This window comes from Neolamprologus multifasciatus, chromosome 5 (genome assembly GCF_963576455.1).
Source record: "Neolamprologus multifasciatus chromosome 5, fNeoMul1.2, whole genome shotgun sequence".
Taxonomy (NCBI): domain Eukaryota; kingdom Metazoa; phylum Chordata; class Actinopteri; order Cichliformes; family Cichlidae; genus Neolamprologus; species Neolamprologus multifasciatus.
In genome coordinates, this window is record NC_140443.1 from 2648903 (window position 1) to 2667451 (window position 18549).

At 44.1% G+C, this 18549-nt stretch overlaps 1 protein-coding gene and 2 long non-coding RNA genes across 13 annotated transcripts in view; 2 read left to right on the plus strand and 1 right to left on the minus strand.

Moving 5' to 3' along the window:
• Positions 1-18549, plus strand: part of LOC146517776 (dedicator of cytokinesis protein 3-like) — a 313061-nt gene that overhangs the window by 148525 nt on the left and 145987 nt on the right. For 9 of the 11 annotated variants that reach the window (XM_085160372.1, XM_085160374.1, XM_085160375.1 and 6 more), the window contains one exon: positions 9254-9309. In XM_085160372.1, the coding sequence (XP_085016498.1) occupies positions 9254-9309 (56 nt within the window). Of the gene's footprint in view, positions 1-9253; positions 9310-11734; positions 14696-15389; positions 16815-18549 lie in introns of those variants that run through there. The other 2 variants (XM_085160379.1, XM_085160378.1) reach the window with 2 other exon arrangements.
• LOC146517778 (uncharacterized) lies at positions 1533-2547 on the minus strand. Its single transcript, XR_014874219.1, has 2 exons — positions 2461-2547; positions 1533-2317 (listed from the first exon to the last, which is right to left on the minus strand). It is a non-coding gene; the product is annotated as an uncharacterized LOC146517778 (long non-coding RNA).
• On the plus strand, positions 3433-8327 carry LOC146517779 (uncharacterized). Its single transcript, XR_014874208.1, has 2 exons — positions 3433-3550; positions 5005-8327. It is a non-coding gene; the product is annotated as an uncharacterized LOC146517779 (long non-coding RNA).

Below are 18549 nucleotides of genomic sequence, written 5' to 3' on the forward strand. Positions count from 1 at the left end.
AGACCCAAACGCAGAGACGAACGAAGGTTTAACAATAAGTGAACCTTTATTGTGGCTGATACAAAAAACAGAAGAACAAGGTGAGGGCGAAACTAAACTGAAACCTAAACTGGATAAAACTCTGACTATGAAGACAGTTATAACCCTGTACGACCACAACAGACGACCCGACCAGGAACAGAAGGACACAGAGGACTCAAATACACAGGAGGGGAATGAGGGAAGTGGAAACACCTGGAGACACAAATGAACGTGACGCCACAGGAGCGACGGAGACGCCAGCTGTGCAATTCTAATCTCACATAAAATGTTAGAGACTGTGTGAGAGTCACAGAGTTATGATGACACAACAGACTGACCACGACTAAGATTACAACTACAATACAGAAAGTCTGTGATAGTCAGAACATTACAAGTTAATTATCTTTGATTTATACAAATATCTGATTAAAACATACAGAAAAAAGCCGAGAGCAGCTCCATGCTATCCAACATTTTCCTCCTACAGGTTTCACTTGTGTATGATTTAAGAAGGACCAACATTAAGAGTGTTGAGGCAGCGACGTTAGTGAATGAACCTGGTGATTCATCAGTTTCTAACAGCTTGACTGGAGCGTAGACACCAATATAGTGTGTTTCCATACTGCTGCGACGCTCCGGCTAACGCACAGCCGCGAGGTGAGCTGACCCTGAATGATCTTCATCTCTGACAGCTCCTATTTTCACTCAATTTTCCTTAATGCGGACGCCACAAAGTAATCTCATCTCAGGCAGAGATGATACGTCAGCATCTTTTTTGGGTGGGGAGTGAGGAAGAGGAGGGGGAGCTGCCTGCTTCCACACCTGCAGAATTAAAACATTTATGACCCAGAGCGCTTTCACCGCTGGTCAGCAGCACAGTTACAAAGACCATCAATTATTTAGCAGTCTAACAAAGAGAAAGAAGAGAGCTGCAGAGGAGTGTCTGGAGGGATAATGTTAGGCCCAGACTGTTTTATTAAGAGCAAACATCAGCAGAGGTCACTGCTGGGTTGGGTCCAGGAGTTTGTACCAGTCTGAGCATTTCCTCCAACTCTTTTCAGCCTATGGATGTGTTAGTTTTAGTTTGGTGTAAAGTTGCTCATCTTTTGAGAAGCAACCTTTGATTAAAAGTTTTACAAGTCTGCTGTTTGTTGTTAGAAGTTTGCACCCCGAGGAGAATGAATATGAGACGTTTCTTTGTGTTGCACAGAAATATGGAAACAGAGCAGAAGTTTCTGGCACAACCAAGAGAATAAGGTCAGAAACATCCTTCAGTCTTTGTTGTTTTCTTGTATTGTCCTGGACAGCATCCGGACAAAAGACGTACAGTCTGTGCACAGGTTTCGAGCTTCCATGATCCCAACTGTCTTGCAAATGTTCTGCAGCCTTTCTGAAGGTCTTGCAAAGTTTTTCTTTGGACGTTGGCTGTTTTTCACTCATTTCTTTGCTTGGGATGCTTGTTTGAGTTTGTTCAGCCTCATCAGTAGGGATGGGTACCGGTATTCGGTGCCATGATGGCACCGGTTCTGACATAAACGGTAGTAACCAGACCGAAAAGCAGCGCACATTTTGGTGCTTTATTTTCCTGAGCTGTGATACACTTTAGATTCTAGCCAATCATTTTACGTTTCCGAGGATAGTAGGCGGGTCCAGGTACGTACGTTCTTTTAGAGCAGAGCTACAGATTAAAAATGCCCAAGGCGAAGCGGTCAAAAGTCTGGCTGTACTTCACAGCAAAAGATGCAAACTCAGCAGCTGCAACAAGTGCTTTAAGCTGATACTGTGATGCTGTCAAAGGAGGTAACACCTCAAATCTGATGAAACACCTGGCGACACATAGCGTTTCTTTTAAAAAGCTGAGAAATGCGCCGTATTTGATAGCTTGCTGCGAGACCTCACACCGAGCACATCTACTGCGGGTGTGGTGCCTGTTATCGGACCCGGAGTTAGCAACATCCCCCAAAAACCCGAAGAGTAGAGTCCTGGCCCCTAGCCCTGCCAGTGTAGCAGAAATGATGAGGATGATGATGCAGCAGCAGCCGTTCTTCTCTGCGTGAGTAGCTTAATGTTGTTCGTGTGTAATTTACGTTGAGTAGGCTAACCACGTTATTACATTAATGCATGTAAGGTGAACTAGCAAACACCATCATAGCTACATGCGGCTGTCTTCTTGTTTGATGGCAGATACTCCCTTCACCCTGGACAAAAAGGCTAAAATGACCAAAGAAAAAGTGGAAAACAGTTAAACATGAGAGGTTTTTGGACAAAGTTTGTGTTTTTTCCATTGTTTAAGCTGCTTCCAGCCCAGAGTGATACCATATATGCCCCATAGCTGCAGAAAAGGCTAACATTGTTATCTTTTTACAAAAAAACAGCTGAACATGAGAGGTTTTTGGACCAGTTTTGTGTTCTCCATTCTTTAAGCACCGGTTTGAGCACCGGTTTGAGCACCGGCACCGTTTCAAAAGTACCGGTTTGGTACTGGTATCGGATAAAACCTAAACGATACCCATCCCTACTCATCACCAAACCGAAGATGTGTCTACACATAACAGGCAGCTTAGCTGTATCTTTAGGCACGTTGTTACCATCAGCCGGTCACAAAAACATCATTTGTTCTAATTTCTTTGTTTGAATCTGTTAAAAATACTAAAGATTACACAGTTTGACATAAAATAATGTTTTCGCACTAACCAGGTCATTCCCAAAGAGCTGTTAGTTAACTGGGCACATCTCTGCATGCTGTGCAGCGACTGCTTAAAACCATCTGAGGAAACTGGACAAGTGGTGGCGTGTCAGGCCTAAAAACAGGACCCGAGACAAACATCTGGACCTTCAGCTGATCCCTCTGCTGTTCACTCAAAAGAAGTGGTCTCAGTGGAAGCCAAGCTCGAGGCCCACCTTCAAATCGTTTAGGTGTAGAGAGGATATTACGTTCTAGCTCCTCTAGTCCACACAGCGTTTCAGTCGCTTGCTTTAAACACATACATGGCTTAACAAGAGCATCCGTCAGTGTTCTGAGCAGAGAGCACGAAGGAGGTTCAAACTGTTTTACAATGAAGGTCTGAGAAGTCAGGCTGTCCATTAGGAAACAAGGATCGAGCGTTGTAGATGGCGAGAAGCTGAATAATTTACAGCAGCAGTAAAAAGAAAAACCCACATTAAACTTTAGAGACACGACTGACTTCCTGTTCCCGTCTCTGACTTCATTTAAACTTGATGTCTCAGTCTCTGCTGTTTCCGACCTCATGCAGACCTCGTTTCAGTTCAGAAGCACACGAAGAAACATGAAACTATAAATGTTTCGTGTAACTTTTTTCTCATTTGTAAGAAGCTTTAAACGTGCTTTTCTTTAGTGGAGTAATTTTGTGTTAGCAGAAAGTTACAGTTTTCTTGCCAAGTTAAAAACAGAAGGGCTAAATCAGACTGCTGTGAACCAGCTAAACTTTATTACACGAGTACTCGCATTAGCTCTTTTTAAATCGTCAGTGAGATGGAAGCACTTGAGCAAGGCTAAATCATATATACAGTGGGGCAAAAAAGTATTTAGTCAGCCACCGATTGTGCAAGTTCCCCCACTTAAAATGATGACAGAGGTCAGTAATTTGCACCAGAGGTACACTTCAACTGTGAGAGACAGAATGTGAAAAAAAAATCCATGAATTCACATGGTAGGATTTGTAAAGAATTTATTTGTAAATCAGGGTGGAAAATAAGTATTTGGTCACCTCAAACAAGGAAAATCCCTGGCTCTCACAGACCTGTAACGTCTTCTGTAAGAAGCTTTTCTGTCCCCCACTAAGCTGCTTGCCTACTACAATAGGCAAGCAGCTTAGTGTGAAAAAATCAACTGTGGGAGCAATCATCAGAAAATGGAAGACATACAAGACCACTGATAATCTCCCTCGATCTGGGGCTCCACGCAAGATCTCATCCCGTGGGGTCAAAATGATCATGAGAACGGTGAGCAAAGATCCCAGAACCACACGGGGGGACCTGGTGAATGACCTGCAGAGAGCTGGGACCAAAGTAACAAAGGTCACCATCAGTAACACACTACAACGGCAGGGAATCAAATCCCGCAGTGCCAGACGTGTTCCGCTGCTGAAGCCAGTGCATGTCCAGGCCCGTCTGAAGTTTGCCAGAGAGCACATGGATGATACAGCAGAGGATTGGGAGAATGTCATGTGGTCAGATGAAACCAAAGTAGAACTTTTTGGTATAAACTCAACTCGTCGTGTTTGGAGGAAGAAGAATACTGAGTTGCATCCCAAGAACACCATACCTACTGTGAAGCATGGGGGTGGAAACATCATGCTATGGGGCTGTTTTTCTGCCAAGGGGACAGGACGACTGATCCGTGTTAAGGACAGAATGAATGGGGCCAAGTATCGTGAGATTTTGAGCCAAAACCTCCTTCCATCAGTGAGAACTTTGAAGATGAAACGAGGCTGGGTCTTCCAACATGACAATGATCCAAAACACACCGCCCGGGCAACAAAGGAGTGGCTCCGTAAGAAGCATTTGAAAGTCCTGGAGTGGCCTAGCCAGTCTCCAGACCTCAACCCCATAGAAAATCTGTGGCGGGAGTTGAAAGTCCGTGTTACTCGGCGACAGCCCCAAAACATCACTGCTCTTGAGAAGATCTGCATGGAGGAATGGGCCAAAATACCAGCTACTGTGTGTGCAAACCTGGTAAAGACCTATAGTAAACGTTTGACCTCTGTTATTGCCAACAAAGGTTATGTTACAAAGTATTGAGTTGTATTTTTGTTATTGACCAAATACTTATTTTCCACCCTGATTTACGAATAAATTCTTTACAAATCCTACCATGTGAATTCATGGATTTTTTTTTTTCACATTCTGTCTCTCACAGTTGAAGTGTACCTCTGGTGCAAATTACTGACCTCTGTCATCATTTTAAGTGGGGGAACTTACACAATCGGTGGCTGACTAAATACTTTTTTGCCCCACTGTAAGTAACAAACCATGAAATTAAATGTGTCACATCCAAGTTATTTTTCACGCAGGACGTCTTGAGCTGCCTCGTAAATAAGCCTCGTCGTACACGCTTGTAGAAATGGGGATATAAGCCAACATTGTTTGCATAAACGTGCACATTTACACACAATTGCACGCACAAATATGGACAATAGAGCACCGTGGTGCTTGTGCTGTTTAGGATAATCAACCATTCTTTGTATTTGCTCGGATTTGTCTCCTGGACGTCGGTGGGAAGCACAGAATTGGCTCCTGTGTGGCTGAGCGGTAAATATCTGTGAAGGAAGATGATCATGCTTGATGTCTGTGCAGTCGTCCGCTGTTTCCCTTTCTTTTAGTTTCTTATACCTGATGTTTCAGATTCCTCGTGTCCTATTGGCCTCTGGAAGGCACTCGGAGCACGGGTTAACACGAGGTGACGTACAGTATTTGGGCTGGAGGCGTGCTGTGTTATTTTTGCGAGGATGACATTTTTCCTGCAGCCTGGCTCGCCGCCCTTGCGTTCCCCCTGTTGCTCGTCTCTGTGCCTCCGTTTCCTTATTATCCTCTCGTCTCCCTCGCTGATCGTCCGTCTTTGCATTCTCTTATTTTTAACACTTCTCGTCTCGTCTGTCTCTGGAACAAGATGACCTTTATAAGTGGACCGGTGCTTCAGCGCCATCAGCGAAATTAAGGACAACACTTTGACACTGGGCCACACACACACACACACACACACACACACAGAAAACCTTGTTGCTGTCTCTGCCTAGCTAGCTGTGACAGTGAATGGCTGTTAACAGGTCAGTGCCTTCAGAACACCTCAGGTTCTCCTCTGATGATACCGAGCTCGAAGGCCTCGTGTGAGTCTGTGTGTGCACGTGTGCTTCATCCTTCCCGATGCACGTCTGGTGTTTCCATCCCGTTGGTTTACTGTCACATCAAAGTGGGGCACAAACAGAGGAGTTTTCGGTTTAGCATCACGAGCGTCGTGCGAAGGTGAGACAGCAAACAGAGAGCGAGCACTGACCTCAGCACAGGTGACGAAATGCTGCTGACGCTGGCAGAGGTTCAGTCAGTCGCTGTCACTCTGATCTATTTTCTCCTTTATTACATCAGGTTTCACATATAAACACAAAACACACAAAGCAAAGCTTGAAAACAGCACAAAGACACTTTAGAGCAACACAAACTGAAATCAGCTGACTTTACCGTCAAGACGCAGAAAGAAATAATTATTTTTCTTCCTATCCGCCCGGCATGGAGGTAACTGTGATGACATAATTGTAGCTGTAATCTGATTACTGCATTCAGTACAGTAACACAGTTACAGTATATATGACAGGAAATAAGGAAAACCTGAGCAGCTCTACTGTAACTCACGTTCAAATACAGAATGTGCAATACTTGTGTAAATGTTATGCAAAGGTTAAAGCGATGAATCACCTTAAACAGCGCGACGACAGCAGCTACCGAGCGCTGTGGCTTTTAAATGAGCGGCGGCGGAGCGGAGCTGTGAGGCGGTGCGACTGTGAAGAGCACATTTAGTGTTTATGGCCCTGGGCAGACAGGTAATTGAGCGAGTCCCGGGAGGCCGGACCAGCACCTCTGAACTGCTCCTGTCACATGCATGGCTGCCAACAGTTATTCGTCTACAGCCCTGTTATTCTCATTCCTTCCTGATTTTATAGGTTTCTCTCCCTCTCTCTCTGCAACACCCTCAGAAACATATTTAGACTTGAATAACAGAGCAGGCGGGTCCGCCGTGTTTTACTATGTGATATTTGACCTAAAAGGTCTTTTGACAGCTGTAGCAGAATCCATCTCTGTTGAAAGAACAAGCAGCTAAAGTGCTAGCTAAGAGACAGCAGGGTTATTATGCATGATAGCAGAGGGTTGCTTTCTTTCCCGACTGCTGGAAGCCTCATTTTCCGAGTGCACATAAGGCACAGACCTGCACACACACAGGAGCTGACATCTCGGCTTCTACGCTAATACTTAACATAGATTTTCTGCATCAGCGTGCAGGCTGGCAGACAAGGGAAGAAGTGCATAAACATGATGCAAACCCACATGCACAAATACATGTACACCAGGATGCTTAAGAAAACAACACGCAAACACAAACTGGCACGAACACTTCCATTCCTCAGATAGACTCTGCTCTTCTTCTCTGCTCTTTCCCCATTAACACATGTAGCTGAATATGAATGAAATCCCCACAGTGTGAAGCCTTCCCTCAGTAGACTGCTGCAGCTCCAGCCACACTTTGTAAATTAAACAGCTTTTTTCCACACTTGCAATTTACATAAAGATTTTCCCCAGTCACTGGAGATATAAAGATTTTGTGACACAAAGTACCTCATTACTTCCACATTTGCAGAAGAATAGGAGAATACTGTAAGCAGCATTTCGAGCTTGTAAAACTAAAATGGGGGAGCCTCGAGCGTCCACAGCACAGTGAAGCTTACTTGTACACTTGAAAAATGAAGGAACCCGCAGACTAAAGCTGGAAATCAGCATCATATAACATGCATGCTGTTACCCTGCGACTGTGCTGCATCATAGGCAGCGGGTTTGTCGTGGTCTTGATGAAGACAGAAGATGAATCTGAGGCTACTGATAATTAGGGCTGCCACAAACGATTATTTTGATAGTCAACTAGTCACCGATTATTTTAGCGATTAGTCGACTAATCAGATCATCATCCATTGGACATACAGCATACAGCTTACTGCACAAGCATGTATCTGCTCTTATATAACTATCATTAGCTTACAGCTTTAAGTGTTTAAGGTATGTGCTAACTAAAAATAAAGACAAGATGATAGTTTATTAAATTTTAATGAAATTTGCAGATTGTTTCGGTGAAGTTTAATAAACTCCTTGCTATCTAAAATATAACAGGACACTGGAGTAAATTCTCGAGCATCTCACACTTCTGATAATCAGCTGTCTGCTTGATGTTTATTCAGCTGTGTAAAAACTATAACTTTAATCTCAGCCAAACCGATTTACTCAGGAACAAATAAAATACTAGAAGCTTCTTCAGTTCTAGGATCAAATGGTGGAGAGTCCCAGATTTAAACCTAGTGGGAGTTTCCCCCCACAGAGGGACAAAGGACCCCCTGATGATCCTCTACCTAATCACATGAGCTGTCTTCAAGCAACTCAAACAAGTCCAGACGCTTTTCTTTCCAAGCTCCTTAGACCAGCGGTCTCCAACCTTTTTTGCGCCACGGACCGGTTTATGCCCGACAATATTTTCATGGACCGGCCTTTAAGGTGTCGTGGATAAATACAACAAAATAAAACTAGTACTGGTACCGAAAAAAAGAAAATGTATTCATAACACACGTGAAAAGACCCAGGAAAATCGAGTTAACGATAAAAACGATAACAAAATAACGCTGAAAACTGATAAAAACCCTGAAAACTATACATTTCACACCTGAGCCTCAACTCTCGCGGCCCGGTACCAAACGACTCACGGACCGGTACCGGTCCGAGGCCCGGGGGTTGGGGACCGCTGCCTTAGACTACGACGACCTGGTTGACGGAGAACCTTCACAGACGCTTAGGACCACGTGCCTTTAAAAGGTCAAATCTGTGCAAAAATGTGGATTCGCTGTCATTTTGTGTCAGGTCACACTGTCATGACGTTCTGATGGCAAAGGCAACATGTATTTCTCCTCACTGTAAGATCTCCAATCAAAGAAAAGAAGCGACCTGCCATCAGCCTCCGTTATAACTTTCACATTATTGTACATGAATGATTGAGGAGCGTCTCGCTGCTGCACACAGAGGAGAGTCTTTACTCTACATCAGCGGTCCCCAACCCCCGGGCCTCAGACCGGTACCGGTCCGTGAGTCGTTTGGTACCGGACAGCGAGAGTTGAGGCTCAGGTGTGAAATGTATAGTTTTCAGGGTTTTTATCGGTTTTCAGCGTTATTTTGTTATCGTTTTATCGTTTACTCGGTTTTCCTGGGTCTTTTCACGTGTGTTATGAATAAATCTTCTTTTTTTCAGAACTGGTACTAGTTTTATTTTGTTGTATTTATCCGCGACACCTTAAAGGCCGGTCCGTGAAAATATTGTCGGGCATAAACCGGTCCGTGGCGCAAAAAAGGTTGGAGACCGCTGCTCTACATGTCTTTATCGTGATCTGTCTCTCGGTGTTATTGGATGAGAAGTAGAGGGTGATTAATTATCTTTCTTCTGTTATTTTTTCTGTCTGTGTCTCTCCAGGGAGTTTTTCCTGCTAGCTACGTTCACTTGAAGAAGGCCATCGTCACCAACAGAGGGTAAGTGTGTAAACCTGCGACACTACACTGAGCCTCTGTAGAACCTCAGGCTTTCAATGAATTTAACACCATCACTGACTCCAGCATCATGTTTCAGTTTGAGGGCTGAAAGCCGTCGTGTTGAACATAAAAACAGCAAAAAGCATTTATTGTCCTCTTTCTTTCCCTCCTGTTACTCATTCAGACATTAGTGTCTCTTTTCTGTCTGAAGAGGATTTTAACCAGAGCTTCACAGACAGAGCGTCGCTAACAGCCTCTGCTGAGAGTGAGAATACATTAAAAAGTATTCAGTCAGCCCTGCATTTGTTCCAGTCACTTCCACAGGTTTTTAAAACTTATTGTCTGACTCACTAATGAAAGCTGCACATGTGGCAGCTAATACTTGCAGGCCAAAACAATCGAGTCTGTTTTTTGTCATAAAGTAGAGAAAAACTGCATTATTCGTACCACCTGCACATGTGGCGTGGTTTGCAGCACACACATGCACACGGTGAGCCGCTGCAATCATCTGTGGGAAACCCAGTTTTGCTTTTAAGAGCACCAGCTCTGCACTTGTTTTCAAGGTGCTAATGAGGTTAGCATCTTGGAGAAGTTGCCACAGTTTTTCGGTGGATTCAGTCCGTTTCCGAGTCTTCTGCTGAGCCTGAGATGTTGATCTGGGCTCTTCGGGGCCCTGCTTCCTGCTGCAGGACTTGCTGCTCTGCTTTCAGCTGAAGAACTTGTGAGTCTGGCTCCATGTTTAGATCGCAGTGAGTTTGGGGGCCGATCAGACTCCTTCCTGATGCTGTTGTGAGATAACAATCATCAAAAGCCTTTCGCACCATACTGTATGTCATCATCTTTCAGTCACTCCAGATCTGATCCGATTTGAGTCGCCCTCGTGTGCCGTATGTGGGATGATGCCACAGTCGGGTATATTTTATATCCGCAGTGCTGGGAGGTGTTTTTCTTCTTCTGCAGCTAAAACAGTTTAGGAGGTAATTTGATGAAATCTGCTTTTCTGTTGGGATCAGTTGTTTTGAGACTCATTCTTTCTAAATAAGGTATAAACCTCCTTTTTTCTCATTTCCTTCCAAGTTCAACTGTACATATTTTAATACATTAGCATAATTATTGGAAAAGCTTTTAAAAAAAAACAAAAAAAACAAAACCCTCCAAATTTCAGATTAATCAGCGTTACAGAGCGTGTCGCGATTTGCATAAGAGTTTTTTAATTAAAGGCAGAGAGAGTAAATTAATGGGAATTAGTGAATCTTTTAGAGTTTCAAGTCGGCCCCCGGGCCGAGACGGAGAGTTGGTGTATTTTACTGAAGGGAGATGGAGGCTGCTGCATGATGACAAACATAATTAAAGACTGTTGATCGAGTGGGTCTTAAAGCTGCAGAGCTTTCGATATGCACGTGGGTGTGTGTGTGAGGGAATAAGAGAATTACACTGTGTGTGTCTTCACTGTACAAACAAATGAGCCATGTTCAGAGTTACAGACACTGGTGGTGGAGGTGGTGTTGCTTCAGGTACCAATTAAAATCCGTACTGACAAACAGAATAATGTGTTTAAAGCTAGTACTTCATGTTTTACCTCAGGGACGCTGGACCGTGCATGCACCTGATTGGTCAGCTTGGCATTACATCAGCTCATTTTGAGCCAACTTCAACTCTAAGTTTTCTTGCTGGAGCTCCCTGAGCACCACCTGCTCCCTGCTGCACTTATTCTACCTCACTGATGTTTCTTCTCAGTTCACGAGCGCTGTGGTAGTTCAGACTGTGCTGAACCTTTACTGTAATTACAACATGGAGAGAACGATTGGAAGAATGGAACAAAATTTACTGTGAGAGAAAATCTATCGATGACCCAACGTGTCATTACGGGATCCTAGCGGTGGCAGGATTTAGGACGGGAGCCCCTGGAATCCAGACGCTGGTGATTTAGATGGAGGCTTGGATGGAGCTCTGAGTGATTCGGGGGAGGCGGAGATAGGGAGGAGGCTGGTTGCACATATGAGAGCCTGAAAGAGAGAATGACAATGAGGACCGAGATATAATGCAATGATGTAAGTGTTGCGTTTGAGAGCGTGGGAAAGTGGAAGTGATGTAAAGAACAGACAACCAGGAAAAAAGACAGATGGTTACTTATAACTTAGGCGTAAGCTTCATATAATTATTGAATTATGTACATCAATGTTTTACATTAGTGCATTAAAGAAAACGGGATGTGATCACAGTAAAGTGGTACACCCACCAACAGGTCTCCTGGATCGCTGTGATTGGTCTGCTGGGTAAAAGGTGACAAACAAAGAGTTGACCATCCAGCACTGCTCACAGCACCAAGGAGGATTTCTGCTGTGCATGAAGCAGGCAGCAGGACATCTGTACAGTAGACGCTTCTGAGCTTTAGTGAAGCTTCTTTTCACAAAGCTTCTACTTTTACTGTCCTGTGAGAATCACAGCGTGGTCACTCTGCATCCTAGAAAATCTGCCAGTGATTTAATGTCTCATGTGTTTGAGACGGCACGGAGAGATTTGAATATCTTCATGTAAAAACTGCAGCATGAGGTCAAATGAGTTTAGTGGATTTTAATTTGTTCCCGTGGAGTCGGCCTGCCTGCGTCCCTGTGTCGATCCAGGGGAGGCACCAGTGTGCAGCAGCCTGCAGGTTTGTGCCGGGAAGCTCTCCGAGCTGACATTTACAATTATCACAACCCTGCACCTCATCACTACACACGGAGAGAGAAACCTACTGTACAAGTGCAGCACGCGACACGTTTATAGTAACGCTACAAAAAGACTTGAACAGCAAAATGCACCAAAAAAAACTAACAAACAAACAAAATCGTTGCAGGCGTAAAAGAATGAAATCAGGCTCATGTCTGAACTTAAACACTTTGTGTAGAGCCTGTCTGAGCTCCTCAGTGAGTCTGATCACAGTTTGTTTGCAGCTTCAGTCAGACCCCAGGACCCGACTGTCATGCAGGTTTTCTGCACAGTGCATGTGGATCGATTATGAAGTGACAGATTTTTAACTCACCAGGTCCTTTGATCTGTTCTTTTCTGGCATTTTGGCTCCACCTGGACTGACGCGAGGTTTTGCTACATGGGAAAAAAAATTGTCCAAATGAATTAAAATGACTGTTCAATAGCAGAAGGTAGCAGCACAATGTTCCCGAGAAGCACTGAAGCATCTGAGGCTCGAGGCGAGGCTTCAGGGTCCCTCTGAAAACAGTCGAACAGGCTGATGGTAGCAGCAGGTCAGAGAAACACTCCAGAGGCTCGTTTTTAATCCTTTATTCCAACAAGTTTAACAAGCAGAATAATTCAAACACTTGAGGCAAGTTCCACTTCCTTTCAAGTTTGTGTAAAGAAACAACTGTCATTAAATACAATATATTCCCAACTGGGTTAGGGTTCATATTTTTATTGGGTTGATAATTTAGATGAAGATGTCATTTTCTTCCCTACAGGTCCAGTATACCCAGACTTTCTCTCTAATATTGAACCTCATGATTAACAGCTAAAAGTCTCAGCCAAACCGATTTACTCAGGAACAAATAAAATACTGAAAAAAAGCCAAACAATAACATTTTTAAGTTATCTAAGTGACTTATATATCATGTTTAACCTGAGTAGCGAAAGACGGCGGTGGGTTTGAAAACGATCTGCCGGGAGTCCGGTGTTCTCACGGCTCTAGTTAGCCTAGCCCCCGGCTAGCTATCGAGCTAGTGGCTAACAGACGTCTCCGAAAACGTCGGAGCGCTTTTGAAAATATGTGGTGTCTTGATAAACTGAGCAGATATTTGAGGTTTACACAGCTACATTCTCGCCTGAAAATATGTTAAACGTTTATTTTGTGACCCAGAAAGAATAATAAGAGTAATATTAAAACTAACTAGCTGCCGCCATTGTTGGAAACTGAGCTGGGCCACGCTATGAATTCTGGGACACAGCTTCTTCTTCTTCGGGGTTTAACGGCAGCTGGCATCCTTGTACATGCAGTGCTGCCATCTTCTGTTTCAGTCCGTTATTACACTCTTAAATCCTACTACTTATTCCTGCGTCTTTTGTGATCTTACAAAGCTTCAAACGACGCGTCGACTATTAAATCAGTTGTCGACGATTTTGATAGTCGACATAATCGTGACTAGTCGACTAATCGTGGCAGCCCTACTGAAGATGAAGAATGAGTTTTTATACAAATCAGATTCTGTATTCTGACAATGCAAAGCTGCAAGGTTGCAAAGCGATGCACCAGATTTCCAACACTGGCTTTACACTGGTGCTGTAGCAAACCAGCCTGAAATACTAGAGGACAGCAGTCCTTTATTCAAGAGGTTCTGTTTTGTTTTACTCACTCGTTAGATTTACTGTAGGTGCCAAAACTACTTGGTCAGTCTATGAAGAAGCTGTGGTTCAGGTTGAAAACAGTTAGTCATGTTAGCAGTTAGCAACAGTAGCATGCTCCTGCAAAGCACCGAAGGCTCAAAGAGAAACACAAATGCTGTAAAACGTACATTTTTTGCACCATTTCTTCTACATTTGAAGGTTTAATACGAGGAGACAATCTCTGCTCCACAAAAAACAGAAATACATTTGTTTTACTAGTTTCTTATTCGTTTTATACTTAGACTTAGATCCTCCCGCGCCGATCGGCGCATCGGGCGACAAGAGAACGCCATCGAACTCGGTCTATCGCGGCAGTTGTTGCTTCATCCCATGACAGTTCGACTGAACGTAAATCTTCAAGGAAAGTCCTCCTCTGTGTTATTTTAGGTCTTCCTCGCCGTCTCTTTCCATTCTTCGGGTTCCACAGAACCGCGACACGGGCAGGTCTCGGGTCCGGTAGCTGAAGGATGTGACCGGCAAATCTGAACCGACGCTTGGTGACTTGGAGCGGCTCTACTCCCGCACGGCGATATACTTCTTCACTGGTAACGCGATCCCGATATGTGATCTTGAGCAGCCGTCGAAGACAACGTTGTTGGAAGACGTCAAGATGGCGGTTGATCTTTGCAGTTGATTTCCAAGTCTCCGCTGCATACAGTGCCGTCGGTATAACGATGAAGCCGCAACTTGGTTACTAGTTTTATGATTAAAAGAAAATAATTTCATACATTGCACAAGTTTTGTATTTGGTGCTCCAGAGATCAGTGCTGCCATCTTTCAGATATGAAAATTCCAAGTTTGAATCTTCCTGCTTGGAGGGTTTCTGCAGATTTCCTTCATACCTGCCTGTTAGCTGGAGACTCATTGGTTGTAGGTGCACGTGGACCCACTCTGCACTGTGTGGACACAGACTAAAGCTGCACAAATGACAAAACATGCTTATGAACTCATAAATAATGAGTCGGTTACAAAAGACAATTTTTAAAAATGTGCAGTGCATTGTGACATTGTGAATAAATGGCAGTAATAATAATAATAATAATAATACATTTTATTTGAGGGCGCCTTTCAGAAACCCCAGGTCACCTTACAAAGAACACAATTAATAAAAGGAACAGTAGTACTTAAAATACATCAAATAAGTTAAAATTACAAAACAGAGCTTGACAACAGATAAAATCAGCATTAAAGCGAATAAGCCAGTTTAAACAGGTGTGTTTTGAGCTGTGTCTTAAATACGGAAAGGGTGTCAATATTTCTTAGTGCAGGAGGAAGAGAGCTCCAGAGCCGAGGAGCAGAGCGACTGAAAGCTCTGCTCCCCATAGTGATGAGACGTGAGGACGGAACAGTAAGATGAGAAGCAGATGATGATCTGAGAGGGCGGGAAACAGTGGTGATATGGAGCAGGTCACACAAATATGAAGGAGCAGATTTATGGATACATTTGAACGTGAGAAGTAAGATTTTAAAGTTTATCCTGGTTTCTACGGGCAACCAGTGAAGCTGCTGACGAACTGGGGAAATATGAGCACTTAACGGAGTACGGGTTATGATCCGAGCTGCAGAATTTTGAGGAAGTTGGAGTTTATGAAGGGACCTTTTCGGGAGACCAAATAGGAGGGAATTACAGTAATCAATACGGGATGTAATAAGACTATGGACAAGGATGGCAGCAGCATGGGAAGTAAGGAAGGGGCGGAGTCGGTTAATATTACGTAAATGGAAGCAAGCAGACCGGGTTATGTAATTAATGTGAGACTGGAATGAGAGAGTATTATCAAGTATGACACCCAAACTCTTAACCTGAGGGGAGGGAAGGGTGGGAGAACGTTCAATGCTAATGGAAAAGCTGTGGGATTTGGTTAAGATAGATGGTGTACCAACAAGTAAAACTTCAGTTTTATTACTGTTGAGTTTGAGGAAATTGGAGGAGAACCAGGATCTAATCTCAATAAGACAGTCTGAGTATGTGCAGTATGTGCAGTTCACATCTAAATGAATAGTTAATGTTACAGGCAGTGCTCCATGTAACCTCTGGGCGCCGTGAACAGTGTGGACGTATTTTTAGAAGCAGAGTGTTGCGCTGTTTGCACAGTGACCGTCAGCTCAGCGACCGGTGCGCTGAAATGACGGCTGCCCTGCGTTTAACCCCGAGGTTAATGTCAGCATACGGAGCTTGATGTTTGTGATCCACAGATGGAAAAGAGCACATGTGTTTAAAAAAGAGAGAAAAGTGTCTGCACATGTGTACGCTTTTATCATTTCATTGGACTGATCGTGTTTTATCAGAGCCATCTTTTTCCTTTCCCACTCTTCTGTCATCCTGCTTCGGTCCTTTTTCTAACTTTTTGATTTTAAAGCTGTTTCTTAACAATTCAAAGCACCAAATAAATGAAAATAAGACGCTAAAACCAAATCCCTCGTTCTAATTTTCTCTGAGCTGCTTAAGCACCAGGCTGGATTTACTGTAGCTTATCACGTATCATTTAAGGGACAATTTATTTATTATCCTAACTTAATAATGTCACATTTTCCCATGAATGCAGTCTTTTTGAATGTGCAAAGAAAAGCTTTTATACCAGTTTGGATTCGTGCTGCAAAGATTGTGGAGCATTAAATAAATTTTATGAAGCACAAAAGAACTTCTCATCTTTTCCGTGTTCATATTTCAGGGTGACTTGAGCTAATGTAAAACCTAAGAGACCATCAGCAGTTTGTTGGGTTCAAAATGTCATCATCTAATAACTGATTAAGACATCAAGATTCAAATTAGTTTCATTTAAATACTGCCAGTTCACAAGAACAGCCACGAGGGTCTTTATATGTTTAGGTAATGAGCCTACAGGCTTATATGGAAAAACCCACTTGGTGATAGTGCAGCAAACGGGACCAATCACAAACTACGAGACAGAATTACACATTTGCTGGATCGTGTGAGCGCTTCAGTTCGCTGTCTGCTGGGAGTTCAGTAAACAGAGCTTAATACAGCTCAAGTACACAGACTGAGTCGCATGACGCACCAAATCAAAGCAGTTTAATGGCAGGAAGCATGACAAGATCCCTGGACACTAGAAGCTGGTAGTCATGGTGAAACACACCACAGATGGAGGCTCAGCTGAGGCATCCAGGTAAGGTGGAGATGTGGAGGAGGTGAGTTGCATGAATGAGAGTCTGAAATGCAGAAGAACAGAATAGCAGTGAGATTTAAAGCACAGGGAACAGAAAACAGGCAAAACGATTATTGGATCAAAGACGACAGAATTGAGTTTGACAGCGTGGGAAAGCGGAAATGACGAAAGGAGCAGCGGCTCAAACGCTCAGGGCTGCACGCAGGTAGGATGTGCCAGCTATTCCGTTTTAATGGCCAGCAGGGGGCGCCTGCTCTGAGTACAGGAGTCATCCTGCTCCTTGGATCTTTGGCCTCAGTAAAAACTTGATCCTGATCAGTGCTGCTGCTCTCAGCCACGAGGCTTAATTCCTGCTGAATGTCCTTCATTCAGTGCAGCGTGACCCTAATAACCGCAGAGGTAACGGCGGAGCGTGTCGACATGCTCGGGTTTGATTTTTGAGCTCAGAGCATCTGACTCAGCTGACTTTTCTGTTTAACTAAAATTAAGAAAGACTCAGACTTTTGTTTCCATACTGTCACCTAGTGCACTGGTGTCCTTCCACTCTCACACATGATATCCATGAAACCAGAAGCTACAACTTAAGATGCACATTTAAGGAAACCAGTTAACAGAGTACTGCAAGAAAAACAAATCGGCTCATCGCTCCAAAGTCATTGGGGTATTTGTGTCTATCAGCCGTTTGACCCTGGTGGTGTTAGTCTCTGCAGTTACCTCCATCACTGGTCGGCCAATCACGACCTTTAAAAACTGATCATTTATGTTTAAATTTGGTTGAAACATGAAAAGACTTCACAAACACTTCAGTTCAACCTGTTCTGACATATTCATCATTTCTCTGCTGATCATCGTCTGAATGGTAGCTGGCTGTCAGGGCTGAAACCGCATTAGTTTGCAGGAGGGCGTGGTCTGTGGCGCTGCTGCGGGGAGGCTCAGTTCATCACGCCTCCCCTGCATTTAAGTCTGTACTGGGTCCTGAGTATGTGAGGCTGGCAGCTGAAACCACATTAGAGTTGTTTCAAGATGACGTTCACCCCTCGGCCATAGGCTGGTCCTGTCCTGGTACTGTCGTCGCCCCGCTGGGCAGCCAGGTGTTCGCAATAAGTCGAGAACAAGGTAACATAGCAGCTCCTAAAAATCTGGAATGAGTTTAAATCTCAGCGAACTTGACCTCAAGGCCGAGGTCAGAGGTCAGGTTTTTTGAAAATCTTGTGAACATAACAGCTCAGTGAATTTCAAATTCATCCTATTAGTGCATCCACAGGGAGGCTGAGGGGGAGCACCGGGGGCCCTCAGTGTTTTTATAACATGAACGTTCTGGGTTTGAATCTGAGGGTCATCTGAGGAGTTTGTGGAGTGTTGAGGACGACACACTGATGCACACGGCTCAGCAGCTGTGACAGAGAACGTATACAAACACGCCCGGTCCAAAGCCAAGTTCAGCTGTGGTCTGAGGTGGTGATGAGTGTTATGGACTAAGTGCACTTAGTGGCTCTGTTGTTGTGGTCCGAGAGGTCAGGAGCAGAAAAAGCTCCATCGAACCTGCTTTTGCAGGGTAAAAACATCCGGATGTGCCAGATTACAGGATGTGGGGGGGGTTTGATGCACCAGCGATAGAAGGCGGGGGCCAGCAGCTCTTGTGTGATGCTGTCGTTGCTGCCAGCGGGTGTAAACAGGCTGGCTAAAGCCGTGTTTATTATCTACGTCCGAGCTGCCGGGAGCTGTCAAACTGCTT